Below are 14,688 nucleotides of genomic sequence, written 5' to 3' on the forward strand. Positions count from 1 at the left end.
GTTCAGTTTGTAAACCTCTTTGAGACCTTGAAGGAGAAGTAAATAGCATTACTACAGTATTGAAACTTAAAACTGTTAAGCAGTGTTAAAGGCTAAGCTAGATAAGTGATACCTCGGGGACTGGAGGGATATCTTTGCAGGTTATGTCTAAGATGACACCAGGTTGTAGAAGAGGCATTATATTACCAGATTGTCTGCTTATGCAAATGAAATTATGGGAGAAAATAACTTCTAGAGAAATGTATTTTAAGCCTGTTTACTATACAGCCTTCACCGCTGGGACTGGCATCATGATACTGTCAGGGGACTTGTAGAAAGGAAGAGTTGAAAGTAAAGCTGTTCAACTTCCATCAAAGGCTTTGGCAGAACATTTTTATTTCTGTAATTATAAAGTTTTCACTTTGGAAACTGTTTTTGACTAATGCTTAGGTCAACTCTAGACATGTCAAAGGTCTCTTGTAGGAACAAAGGTCACTGCATAGTTTAGGGAGGAAGGGAATCTTCTGTCTTTGGCTTAGAGATAGCTCTTGGAATTAAAAAAACAAGCCACCAAAAATGGAAGTTTGGAAATTTATAATATTGCAGCTTCTGTGTACCTCCTTCTGGTCAGGAATGCTGATTTGTATGTTTTCACTTTTTACCTTTGTGTTTTCAATGCCAAGGTTCTTGTGATTTGGTAGACTAGTTTGCAAAACATCAAATTGTAGAGCTGTTTCTCTGGATCAAAAGTATGCCTTCAGGTCTGTTGAATAATAAAGAGGATATATACTTTTATGTCACGGATACTTCAACTCTGGTTTGTTAACAAAGGTCATATTTCCATTTTTGGTTTCCAGCCATAACACAAAAACAACATCTTGGCTAGATCCACGGTGCCTGAACAAACAGCAGAAGCCTCTAGAAGAATGTGAAGATGATGGTAAGAGACTAAAAATGGTGAAATAATAATGTGTTTCATCCCTTTCTAGGTAACTTTCTTCCTTTCCCTTCTATCTTTCTAATAACCTGTGTGTTCAGAAAGACTTCTTTTTCTAAGAAAAGGGTTTATCAACAAGTGCATGGAGACAATATCCGTTATTTGTTGTAAAGTCACTGTGGATGTAAAACAGGCATTGAGGTGTCAGATCATTTAATGAAAATTAAGGAGGTGCTACAAGTAAGAGGCCTCTGTTTTTGCAAAGGCATTTGAAAAGTCACTGATGCTGAACAAGACTCAAAGTTGGCCAACATATTTGCTCCTTGGATCTCTGTGTAGGAGGGAGTGACTGGGTCTCTGCTTGATCCATTTGTGTTGCGCTTCAACCACCTGCTGTACATGGGTTGAAAAAGTTATGTTGTTATTTCCTTGTTTGAACAGAAATAGTTCAATTGCTTCATTTCTACTGTTAAATTCTGACAGTCCATGTAGTGTTACGATTGCTGAAAACAAATTCCATTTGAAAGTGTGGATTTTTGACACTGAAAATTTACACTGATAAGATTTTGTATTCCTTGAGATGTTGGAAATGCAAGCCACTGTCCAATTTAGAGCAGCCACAGGCAGGAGTGTTACAGGAGGTTCATTCCTTGCATCCTTTCAGAGATGCTGGAAGAAAAAAGGAATTATAAAAATAAATGTTTGGAAAACCTGTGTGGAAGTGTTGCTCTGCTGACCAAGAAAGGTGATGGTATTCAACTGCATAATTTTGGCTAACATAATGCTATCATAGTATCATGTCTTAAAAATGGAAGGGTTTGCTTCACCAGGTGCTATCCTTATAAAATTAGTTTTCATAATATGATTAACCTCCTGCTAGTGTCCATCACCTCAGTACAAATTAAAATTTTGTTTCAGGAAAGAATCAACTCAATCCCTTTTCAGTGGTAGGTTCAACTCTGGCCTCCAGAACTGCTGTTATTATTTTTGCACATGCAGTTTTTCGACCTCTGCTTCCTTTCACATGGGAGATTTTGCATGATGTGAGAATTTACCTGTGCAGCTGTGATGAAGCAGGTCACCCGCTTCCTAGTGCACAGTGCAGCCTACCCTCAAACCATGGGGATGTGCAAAGACCCAGCAAAAAATGAGCTGGCCCCTGTTTCATGTCCCTGGCAACTGGCATCATTTGTCAAGAACAGGTAGAGGGAGCTGGGTTAGGGAAGGCCTTGCTCTGCCTCTCTAAGTGGATATGTCACTGGGTCACCATAACTGGAACAAAATTAAGTAATAACATATGTATGCAGGCAAAGCTCCCTCCTGCTTTCCTGGCTTTCTCTATCAGTGACATTCCCACTACATCCATGTCCCTGGTGATGCCAACAAGTGGCACATGCCACTGTGAGTCAGCATGTCCCATGCTGTGCCAGGGCAAGGAGCAGCTGGTAGGATGAGGCTACAATTGGTGGCCAAGCTCCTCTGTTAAACAGTTTTAGGTCTCACAGAAGGGAAAGTCTATCTCTTGTCCTCTTAGCAATTGTAAAGCAAACATTGGAATAATTTATTTTGTTGGGATTAGAAACATACAGCTGGTATTATTTATTGTATTTCATTGAGTTCATGATTTTGAAGAGTAGTGGCATTTTTGTTTATCAACTCCTTAAAATCAGCTAATTTCATCTTCCCACACACCCCTTCACTTCATTCACTGAGTTGCTCATTAATGGATATTTTTAACATTCAGTAGTTAAACCAGTTGCTTCATAGTTACAGCAGTGCACTGCACTGCTTTACTTGTCTGCTCTGATCTTGCTTAGCGCATAACAATAATTATATTTCAAAAAAATGAAGAGGTGAGGTTAGTTTTGCTGCATCATAGAAGCTGGACAGTTTTTGGCAAGGGTCACTTTTGGGTGTCATTCCACTGAAGTCAGTGGGATGACTCCTCTGTTCTGTTTGGTGTGTGTGCATGTGAGTTGTCAGGCTCAATCCCATCCTGTTTGTGGACTTTATAAATGTTAGATGTCGTTTCAGATTTGTTTGGTTGCAGTTGCTTTGTGTTTTTGCTTTGTCAGGATATGTGTCCCTAACAAGTTTTTGCTTGTTTCCAGTTGTTTAGGGTATCAAAGGAAATTGCAATTTGTATTTCACACTAATGGTCCCAAACAACTGTTGGTAGAATATTTTGCAAACAGGTTGTGCAAGTGGTTTTTTGGGTGTCCGGATTTTCCTAAGCAATATTGTGACTCTGTGTTTTCTGGTTGGTTCTGTCATTAATTTATGTGGCTTAAACTTTGCTGTATTAGGTCCAAGATTGTTTTTACCATCTTTGTTCTTGTTTTGTCACCATCTTTCATTTTCAGACTGCATTATTATTATTTATAGGCTAAGCAATACTTTAATCATCTGTGTCACTGTTAACTTATGAATATGGAGCAGATAATGATAAATGGAGCAACAGCGAATATTGATGGCTTTGTGTCTTTGAAAAATTATGTGATCTTTGTCCCAGGTGCCCTGCTAAAACTGGTGCATTCCTATATAGGCCTCACCAGTGCATCTGGACTGTAGTGAGGATCTGTGCCTCCAGTTAAACAAGGCACTTCATGCCGATGTTAAATCATCTGAGTAGGACAGTGAAGTCATTTGGACCTTGTTTGCACATAAATTTAGGTACTTCCTGGAAAATCTTGCTACGTTAGTCCTTATTTAGATGCAAGGTTTTCCTCTCAGATTTCTTCATTAGTATTCCTATCTGGCCTTCTGATAGATCCGTGTGTCTGCAGAATGGATTGCGAAGGTCAGACTGTGCAGATCTGAGGGAGAAGCCTCACTACAGTGAGAACAACACAAATGCATGATTTTGCCATATCAAGCCATGACATGGAAGTAGTACAGATGTTTTGAGAGTGCAAGAACCAGTTTTTTCATTATCTTCATCAGATCCATCAATATTCTGATCACTGAAGTGTGATAAATGGAAAGCTTGGGCTTGGTCTGTAGAAAATTAGTGCTGGTTCTGCTGTTTGCTGTAGGGAATTTCTTGCTTGGTGCTGGTATCTGAAATTTTCTTTTAATTTTTTCTGTCTCATTTACTGCTCTTCCCTTGGAGAAGAAGGGGTACACACGGAGGAACTGGACAGTGAACTAGGTAAATCATCCATCTCTCGTTTTGATGTTTGACTTCAAGTGCACTGTTTTAAGCCTTTAATTACTTACTTTCTCCTTTGTATCATTTTGCATCTTTCAGTTTTTTTATTTCAACAAGCGTAATTTATCAGCAAAACTTCCCTAGCATTAATCTTTCCCTAGCTTCAGACCTACAGTGGTTTTCTTACTGATTGAGAGTTTGAAGAAAGCTAGAGGACCTTAATCTTGCAAAGTTGGTTCAAAGCCGCTTCCTCCTGGACCCTGCAGAAGTCGGGGGCTTTTCCTTTGGCATCACTGGCTCCAGGAAAAAGCTTATAGGTGCTGAAGTTGGAATCAAGTAGCTAATGATGCTTTTTCACCAGGGCCAAAGATATTTCCCAGACAATAGAACCTGAATGAGATTTAGAAAGTTTAAGTATTACATCAGATGCTTCTGCTGAGCTCATGAATGAAGCAGCTGAAAATTTTGCCTCAGTCGGTGATTTTGTAAACAGATTATTTTCAGTGATGTGGTACGCTTTTATTTGCTGCATCTTTTTGTGAAGGATGCTGTCTTGATATCTAATCTCAGCAGTGCTCATTGTGTTTATACTGATGGTGGAGGTAGTTGTTATTTCTGTTCAGCTATGCTCTAGTGCACTCGGAAAGCTGAAAGGATAAGAGGTTGCAGAGGATTTTATTTCCACTAGGACTATTATTGCTTTTAGAAAGGACTGTACTTACAGTTCGTAGTTCTGCGTACTGGAGGAATTGTATTACTGGGGAATTAACCTCTGGTTTCTGTAATGACTTCCAAGTAAGTGTATTCTGCTCCCTGCTTCTGTGTGATGGATATGGCATCAGCAGCCAGCAGCAGACTTTTAACACTGCTCCAGGAGTGGTTCTTCTGAATAGTATGCCTGGAATAATGTTGGAGGCCTAACTTCTTTTAGAGCAAGAATTTGAAAGAAACGACAATTTAAAGAAGAATGCATTCTATTTAGTGGTACATGAGTGTTACGTGCAGCTCATACAAATAATCAGCAGCAGACCAAGTAACATTAAAGGTAGGTGGATGCACAACAACAACCTGCAAAAGGTTCTCACGAAGCTCTACACAAACAGTTATTTAAAATGAGAGAGAGGATGGAAAAAAAACAAATTTAGAGGCAGTAATGAATTAGAAATGACCCCTTCTTTCAGTCTGCTATCAGGATCTAGTGCAAGAGAAGAGCTGAAAAAATAGATGCAGGGAAACTCATTAATTGATAAGCCTGACCCCAGTTCTGCAGGCACTTACGTACACAAGCGTTTTGCTCGAACATCACGAGATGTTCCCTTTGTTTTAATGCAGATAAGCTTTATTGAGCTCACAGCCCATCAATATGCTGTTGAGCTGAGTGTTGAAATGTTGCAGTGTAAAGACAGACATTTTCAAATTACTCAATTCGTTGCAGCAACATTAGGGAGGTGGCATGAAAGCTCATGGTTAGTATAAATTACTTGGTGACACATATTTAGCTCCTCAGCTTATCGACAGTTTTTGTTCTAAACATAAGGAAATTAAAAAGTGGGGATTTGCAGAGCTGCTTGTTTGCCAAGACGTGTTGAATATGGAGTAATAGGCCACCTCTTTTTAACAGAAGGTTGAACAAAAGGACACACAAATTTACCCTTAGTGTAGAATTTATCATACGTGTGGGCAGACCCTTCTGGCCTCACAAAGAGCAGTAAGAGCTGAGCGTGCTGAGGTTCTCTCCAGCTCCTTCATAGTGATGCATGGATGCAACTCAAATACCTGGTGGTTGGAGAAGTAGTGTTTTAGGAATTCATCCAGCCTCTCTGTATGTAGGGCAGGATACTAGAGCATCTCAGTAGGAATCAATGTATTTATCCCAGGCTTAAAATTGTGAAATTAGATACTTGTCCATTGAATTTACCTGCTGACAAATGCTCTGGGACTGCAGGGTGCTGCATGGATGTACCGAAATAAAAGCCATATGGCTCACTCAGGCTCCTAATAATGCAAAATGTTTTTGGAAATCTCGTATTTGTGATAAAAATCTAATGCTTTGGGTCATCTTCAGTTTGGCAGGAGAGATAGAGAAGGGAGATGAATAATTTAAAGCAGCTAAGAAGCTAGACTGTGCAACATGGCTATGGAGAATATTGCTTTTTGCTTTAGAGAACTTCCAGAAGATTGTAGAAGTCAGAAAGTGCATCTACATAATCAATAAGAAATGTGTTAAAAGCTGCAGTTTTGTATATTGTTACATCTGAAAACATAGAGATATGTTCCTTAAATAGAAAGCTGCAGAGATAGTAAACTGTAAAGATTTTGGCATAATGCCATTTTTGGGGTTAGGAAAGTGCTGTTTTTATAATCTTATGTGAAAATGCTTTAAAAGAGAAAAAAATAAAATTTAATATCAAAATCTTTTGTGAACAGAAGAAAGGCAAAAAAAAATTTGCTTAAACTTTTAAAATAAAAATCACTTAATAATCCAAAATAGACAAAATACATTTATCAGGAAAGCTGTGGAAAACTCATTTGAAGGCATTTGTGCATTATTTCCCCCTTCCCTCATTGACTTTTTATTTTTCTTCCACCTCAGCTTGATCTCTTTACCATTCTACTTTCACCATAGTGAAACAAGCTAAATGGCTGCCACAACCTGTGATTTTCCCAATCTCCTGCTAGGTCTTAATTTAATTGCACTGAAAATCTGGAAGCCAGTCCCACAGTGTATTCACCTTATGGGACTCCTTTGCAAACCTGAGAGTTCCCTTTGCAAAAAGACTTTCAAGATTGGCCTCTAGCTTTCTGATTTTTTCTCACATACACTTGCAGGGTATAAAGGAATATCTATTTCTGAAGCGCTTGATCTGCTGATAAAATTAGAGAGTTTCTTCATGCCCAAAAGTTAGCATTGGCTTGCATTTAATGGCTTATGTCTCAAGGAATCCAAAGATGTTCAACCCAATAAGGATAAAAAAATGATAAGAATGGGAAACCTATCTTTTGTCTACAAATAAGGGATATATGGAGCAAAACCTATGAAAATTGATTTCATCTGATCTCCAGCCAATTCTGAACACAAACATAAACTTTGAGTAATTAGTCTGTGTGTGTTTGTATAGATTCTGTTCCTCTCCAGTCTGGAGATATTTCTGTCCTTATGGCAATGCTATTCTAGTTAATGGGCCATTGTTGATTGTATTGGCTCAGCAACTGGTGCCATTAATGAAAATAAATCTTTGCATTTGATAATTAACAAACATAGATCGCTATCAGTCTTGACTATTTCATGATAAATTTTGAGGAATTAACTTGCGTGGGGTATTTGAACTTGTATTATCCAACGGTGTTGCTTTCTTTAAAATTTAAATGCTTGTGCAGGGTCTGTGGGACTACATGTGTACAGTCCATGGTGTGGTAGAGCCTTTTTCTGAGTTGTTTCTTGGTATGACACAAACACACCACTCTGTATTGTTAATAGGATGATTATTTCGTTATCCACAGGCAATGGGAACATTATGTTTAAATGAGTGGCACAAGGATCAGGCCCTTAAGTAATACATACAGCTTTAATAATCCTCAGTTGGATGCTGAAGTGTTTTTATATACATTTAGTAATTACAGTTAAAGTACTATATGCAGTCTAGAAAATCAACAGGAACAAAAGTGGATACATTTCCAAATGTTAACTTCATCTTCAGAACTGTTTTTTTGTTAATTATACTAATTAAAAAAAGGAAGTATCTGTTACATGTGACTGTGGCAATGTGTTCTTATGTTAAGTGCTATGCAGTGAAGTACATCTGTGTGTGCCAGCCACTTGCACGGGTTCTATATGCTGAGTGCTCATGTTAAATTCACTCTGTCCTGTTTCAAGATGTGTTTTGTGTTGAGCTCGTGGCTGAGCAATGCAAATCCCAAAGAGAGGAGTAAAAAGATCCTGTTTTCAGCAGTGGTGAGCATGGGTGGCTTGGCCCTGGTATAGGAGGTGGAAGTGCTCTCTGTCAGTGGGCTACAATTGCTCGCCATAGTCTCACACACCTTCACAGGCTGGTGTTGAAATGCCCCTGGCTTGTTGCCTGCATGGACTTCCCCTGCAGTGCTTCCTCCAGAGCCACTGCCCTTGGTGGTGAAACCAGGAGGGTACTTGAGACATGCCCAGAACATTGAGCATTTGCTCATTTCATGCAAAAAGCAGATAAAAAATGGGCTAGAATGGTCTTCTTCCCAGTGAGGTGTTAACCCAGCCCGGGGAGCCCAGGCTGGGATGTTGGTGCTGTGCTGTGCCAGCCTTTCAAAGGAGGCTGTGATCTTTCTGAAAAGTGTCTGAAGCAAAACCTGAGCTACTGATGAGTTTTGCAGCTGCCTGTCAGAGAAAAACTGCATTGGAGGCTTCAGTAATGCTTTTTCTATTTCCAGAGTTGCCTGCTGGTTGGGAGAAAATTGAGGATCCCGTATATGGTGTCTACTATGTAGAGTAAGTGCTGCTCCCTGGTTCTGGTGTGGCTGTTGGGTGGAGGAAGACTTTCCTCACAGTGGGCTCTGTGCTTTGCTGGGAGCATCTCATGCCAAGGAGGAGGAGACCCTGGCCCCCTTACAGGCTGGGAGTGCTATAGGGCTGGGGAGAGGGCAGTCATGCCTGGCCATTCTCCATCTATCCTGGAGTAGGAGTGGGCTCAGGGAAGACAGGAGTGCCCTGGGAGGGGGTTGAGCTCAAGGAAGACAGGAGCAACTCAGGGTTGGGGAGTGCAGGAGTCCCTGTATCTCACAAAATACTTCTATCCAGAGAACATTAACAAGTGTGCAATTAACTGAGCTTGATCCCCTTCATACAGTGCCATGATCAAAATACAAGTGTGCAAAGCAGACACCAATTCAATTGTGTCAGAAGACACTCAAAAGGAGGAATGGTGAAGCTGATGTGACCAAACAACCACAGCAGAGGTTCTTGCATCAGGCTGTGTTGTTGGGAATAGAATTACAGGTTTAATGGGACTCTCTGTGGAATTAGAACAGCTTCTCCTTTATCTAGATGTCCGATCGCTCCTTTGGGAAACCAGAGATCTGAGTTCTGTTTCATCACTGACCCCATAAAATGAATTTTTAATTATGTGTATACTCCTGTCTAGTAGGATGGCTTATGATAGTCCTCAGAATAGATATGGAATACAGTTTCTGTCTGCTTTGGCTCATTTCTGACCCTACCATCTGTGCCTAGGGAAACAGGGTTAGCAAACTGTGTAATTAAGGCTTGACATTTATTTACGAAAGACATCAAGAATATTTTTCAGCTATTAAATGCCATGCCAAGAGGTCTTTACAGCATTTTTCCCTGTCACTTTATATATACATGCCCATTAGTTTTGTGGCACTCCTTACTCATTGAATTAAATCTAAAAGTAACAGCAATAAGACATAATTTTATTTTACTTACTTTCTCTAAGCTAGCAAGATGGTTATAATTTTAGCATTTGTCTCTGTCCCTTCAATTCAGGCACTCTGTTATGGCATAATAGTTTTTATTGAGACACAATTGTATCATGAAAAAGTTTATATCATTTTTAAAATAGTTATCAATTTTCTTAACTTTCTGAAAATACCTTGAAATGAGAAATCTTTTACAGACCACATTAACTTGTTTTTATTTGACTAGCTAAATATTTTTCCAGAGATTTGATATTGATCTTTAGCAGAAAAAAAGTTCTGAACATAACTCTCTGGAGTGCTTCTATCACAATTACCTGAAAAATTGGTTGGTTGTTCGCGTGTTGGGTTTTAGTTTTTTTTATAAAGACACATGGGATAGGAGACAATATAATAGCAAGTTCTTAATAGGAAACTTTACTTTGGATACAAAGATGAGCTTTAAGCTGATATAATTTTCTAAGGTCTGCCTGCTCCTCTGCTGCAGAAAATCACTACTGAAAATGGCTCTTGAACAGTTGATGAACCATAAGCTGGAGGGAGTCCCAGATGTGCCCCCACCACCCCAGAATCTGTGGCTTGTGTTCATCACTTGGTTTCATAAGATGGTTAATCCTGTTGTGGAATGCATGGCTGCTCTGCCATGCTGGGGCTGGGCTGCTTTTTTTCATTTTCCTGAGATTGGTAAGAAGTATTGGCTCTCAACATCTCATACTGGTCAAAAGCTGCCTGACAAGTACAGCTGAAATTTCACCAATGCTGGTTTCCACTGGGAGCGTTTGATGGTGGCTGATTCTGGATAGATTTTGATTCATTTGGAGCCCAGCTCATAGCGTGCACCCCTGCAGATATTTTTAAGACACCCAGTGTGCATTGATCAGATCACTGACAGATATCATTACCAGTGGTTGGGGTTTATTTGTTTTGTTCATTTTTAACTTTGGTGAGCCAGGGAATGACTGCACCTCTGGGAATCTGATTAAAGCAGGGATGCTACAGGCCTGTCTTTTGAAATGCAATCAGACAGAGCACCTTTTCTCCTTTAATCTCATTTTTCACAGATAGATCACTACTTTAATGTGTTTGGAGGAATTAGCCATTCCTACTCAAGACATCATATCAATACTGGAATCCTCTTGTTTTTCTAAATACTCTTTTTGGCACTACTAGGTGAGCCTTGCTCCATAGTCACTGCTGTTGGGTTTGTTTGGTGTTTTACTCCTTTCCTCAGAAAGAGGAGTTTCATGCCTGGCCCTCATTCCTTCTGTTTGCATAAAGGGTTTCCTAATTTATTGCTCTCTTTCATCTCCAGCCACATCAACAGGAAGACACAGTATGAAAACCCAGTTCTTGAAGCAAAGAGGAAGAAACAGCTCGAGCAACAGCAACAGCCTCCAGAAGGTTGGCACCCCTGAGGGCATCATGGTTGGGGTGTTCATGAGGGAATGTGCCCTCCCTTGCCATGGCAGCACCATGCCAAAGTGTTTGTCCTTCCTTCTGTGGCCTTAGCGTTTAAAGGCAAAGTCATGTGCACAGGAAATGTTGTGTTTGCCCTTCACATAAGATGCAGCAAAGGAGAAAATCTAGACCATATTATAACCACATAAACACAGAAGCTTTCAGGCTTGTTAGAGAGGAAAGATTTTTCTTTAGATGTCCTTTATTTCTGGAAAGTTTATAGACTTCCCAAAACCAAGTAAAACAGATGTTTTCCTGTTTAATCTGCTCCATCAAGTAGTTCAAGTAGATGGTGGTGTTCCAGTCTGCACTGGAACTCAGGCTGTCAAAGGAGATGAGGAGTGGGCATTTACATGCACTGGAAACCCCTCTACACAAGAGATTTGTTAACCCAAGACCTTTGGAAGATGTCAGGCTCTTACATGTGAAGTAATTTCATTATTTTGAAAGACTTTTTTTTCCCTCCCCTTCCCCCTCCTTTTTTTTCTTTCTTACTTTTTTTAATTTATTTTTTTCTTCAAATGCAGCCCAACTGCAGTGAGGGGCATGTGGCATTTGGGCTTGTTCTTCCACTTAGGTGCCACGAGTGCCATGGGGAATAGATTTCATTTAAATATCAAGTCCACATAGATGCAAATCAAGAGCTTGAGGTAGGATGTCCCAGCAGATAAATCAGTTGACCTGGACATAGAGATCCTCCAGAACTGGTTTTTGGACATCCCTTTCATTTCATTCCCTCTGTCTGTGACTCTGTTTCCTCTCTTGCCATGCTTCTCACATCTCCTCTGCCTGAACCCCACACTCGCAGCATGTGCTCGTGCAGCAGCTCCTAGTGCTGTTGTGAAACAAGTAACATTTCCCTCTCTGCCCTCTCCAGAATGGACAGAGGAGTGTCCATCTCTCCCACCACCCGCTGCTCCAAACCATGTTTCAAACAACCAAGAGGCAGTTCGGGAAGCACCAGTGCAAGGTAACAACCTTGTTAAACGGGTTGTAAAAGAGCAACAAGGTTTTTTTCTAAGAATGAAATTCCTCGGCCACCAGCAAAGGCAATATTTCCATCACTAGTGTCACGCACCAGGGCATGTGCCTGCTTACCTGAATTCCCACAGATTTTGAGACTAGTTTCAAGACCACATTTATTGCCGAATGCAAGAGGCAAATGAGATCACGTTCATCGAGAAAAGGATTGTGGCTCCTCTGCATGAGGAGGGAATGATAGTAGAGTCTGACGTACTTTGAAGTTGTACTTATGTACTTTAGGCTATTACAGCCTTATTTATTAGTGTCAGTGGTCTGTGTAGCCGATTGCTCGTAGACCAGTTGCTTGTCTTTAGTAACTAACGAGACAGGATATGAATCATTCCTGAATTTGCAGCATGAGCTGAAGCAATGCCAGGTCAGGTTGCCAGCAAGGTCAGTGAGTTCCATTTGTACCTGCTGCAGTAAAGTGCTCTCTGGTTACAAGTGGTTGTAAGCAGGCTTCTCTTTGACTACACCTAAATTGCATGGAAAATGAATGGCATTGTCCAGGTCTGAAGGAGCCAGAGCCGGGGGAAGGTGAGAGAGGGGGCATCTGGCTGGAATGCATCTTCCTGGCAGAACTGGGAGCAACTGGGAGCTGGGAAATGCTCCCATGCTCGACAGGTCAGCTGTGGTCTCCACAGGTGGGCCTGGCAGGAGTGCTACTGTGCCAGGCAACCTTTCCTGCCAGGAAGAGCCAGGGAATACTCTCTGCAGCAGGTGGCAGCAGATCAGCCCTTACAAAATAGACATGAGGAATTTAGCAGTATCCAAAGCCCCCAGCACATTCCTATGGGGTATTAGAGTACATTAGAGTAATCCAGTCTGTCAGTAAGGAAAAGCATGAGAGGTCTGAGGATGGTACCCTGACCACCAGGCACCTGGTTTAGGTATGTTATCAGAGTGCCCCAAAAACATTGATCTTCCTCAGGGAGACATCTGTGAAAGCCAGCTCTGCCTTTTTCACTGTCAGGCTGATGCAAGGGCTGCCCAAACATCTGCACACAGTGATGGAAAGGGCCCATCACTCGGGTCCCTTCCCACTCCCAACTGCCAGCCACGGAAATGTGCAGCAGCGTTACAGGAGAGCATTAACCTGTCTCAGCACCACTCTGAGTGATGTGTCCTGGTACCTGCTGATGCCTCCTCCTCTCTTTCATTCCTTCCTCTTCCTTTCTCAGCACTGCTCCCTCTTCTCTTGCTCCCCATTTGCAGCAGCTGTTTCCAGCTTCCATATCCCCCAGCCCTGTGCCCAGAGGTTTCCATCTCTCCCCTTGATGGCACTGCTGGCAGGGACGTGGGCACAAGGACCCCTCCTTGTGCCCCTGCCAACACTCTCCCAGCCTGGGCTTTGTAGATAACACTAATTTAAAATGTGATCCCCTCCCAAATCCTGTAGGTGGGACATAGCCTGTGGTGCTGCTGTCCTGTTACTGCAGGGCAAACTCAGCCTGTATCTGTAGGCAGTCACCAGGAAGCTGTGCTTGTTCTGTCTTTTGAACCAGAAATGAGCCCAGGACCAAGCCCCACTGCAGGCTGTTCTCAGCTGTGTTTGTTACCTGAGACATTGGGTTGCACTTTGATAGTCAGGACTTTTTGCAGGTTGGAGTCTGAGCAGAGCATCTACCCACAATCTACAGGATTACTGTGTTCCTATGCTACCCTTCAAAGGCAGAAGACTACAAGTCCTCACTCTGCCCCCTCATGAATAATCTTCAAATATACATTTTTTTCCCCCAGTCAAAGGCTTATGAGTCTCAAATCCCGTCTCTCTCCCTCGAGGTCTCCTTTCTGAACAGAGGCCCACGGCAATGCTGCCGAGGTGTTTGAAAGTGCGCCAGCTCTCCTGACTGTGATACCCACTGCTGATCCTGGAGCTGTCACCAGAGGGCTTAGTGGCGCAGCCTAAGCGTTAAAAACAATTAAAAGTGCAAAGGTGTTTAGTGTTGGCACTGTGAAGTACAGCAGCCATGATCCCTTTTCCAAGCCTGTGCAACATGCTTTGCAAGGGTGCACTTTTGTCTGTGCAGCACCTCTTTCCCTCTGAACTGTGCTCCCAGAGAGCATTACCAGCCCTCCAGCACAGCTACTCTGGTCCTGGGCCGCTCTTTGATCCATACTTCACACTGGCAGTGTTTCATCCACAACAGGCAAGGAGCAGAAAAGAAAGAGAAAAGGCTTCAAACAGTGTCTGAAGAACAACATCAGCGTCCTCCCCTTTTTCACCAGAGGAGGTCACAGGATGGTAGGGGTGGTGGGGCTGGGGGGTTGTACTAAAAAATATCACTGTCTTGCCAGAGCTCAGAAGTTGCTTTTTCCTCAATGAGTTGGAGAAGGTCAAGTGGTGAAAAGCATAATGATGTTCCTTTCTGCAGAGAATCTTGCTGCAGACTCCTGTAGGAGGCATTTGTGCTGCCTCCGCCCCATCCTTCCCAGGATGCACATAACCACCTCAGGACAAAGACACATATCTAACCAAGCATTCCCAGCTTTAATATATTCCATTCTTTAAAGCAGCATGTTTTCCCCTTTGTAGCCTTCAGGCTTTGGTGTGCACGACCACAGCTAACAAAGTGCCAGGTACTGGGGTTTTTGTTCACACCTTTTACTGCATGACTGGATCCAAGGAGACGGGTGGAGTGCCGTGAGATGAGAGGATGCAGGAGTGAAGTGCAGTCCTGTCCCTGCACACCGCTGTGTTTGTCTGTGTACTTGTTAG

General features: G+C 41.9%; 1 protein-coding gene across 32 annotated transcripts in view; it reads left to right on the plus strand.

Moving 5' to 3' along the window:
• MAGI1 (membrane associated guanylate kinase, WW and PDZ domain containing 1) overlaps window positions 1-14,688 on the plus strand; it is a 327,423-nt gene that overhangs the window by 256,367 nt on the left and 56,368 nt on the right. For 16 of the 32 annotated variants that reach the window (XM_064667274.1, XM_064667262.1, XM_064667264.1 and 13 more), the window contains exons 6-10: window positions 837-919; window positions 4,029-4,067; window positions 8,484-8,541; window positions 10,801-10,889; window positions 11,824-11,916. In XM_064667274.1, the coding sequence (XP_064523344.1) occupies window positions 837-919; window positions 4,029-4,067; window positions 8,484-8,541; window positions 10,801-10,889; window positions 11,824-11,916 (362 nt within the window). The remainder of the gene's footprint in view (window positions 1-836; window positions 920-4,028; window positions 4,068-8,483; window positions 8,542-10,800; window positions 10,890-11,823; window positions 11,917-14,688) is intronic. The other 16 variants (XM_064667280.1, XM_064667282.1, XM_064667275.1 and 13 more) reach the window with 4 other exon arrangements.

The sequence above is a fragment of the Pseudopipra pipra genome, chromosome 11 (genome assembly GCF_036250125.1).
Source record: "Pseudopipra pipra isolate bDixPip1 chromosome 11, bDixPip1.hap1, whole genome shotgun sequence".
Taxonomy (NCBI): Eukaryota; Metazoa; Chordata; class Aves; order Passeriformes; family Pipridae; genus Pseudopipra; species Pseudopipra pipra.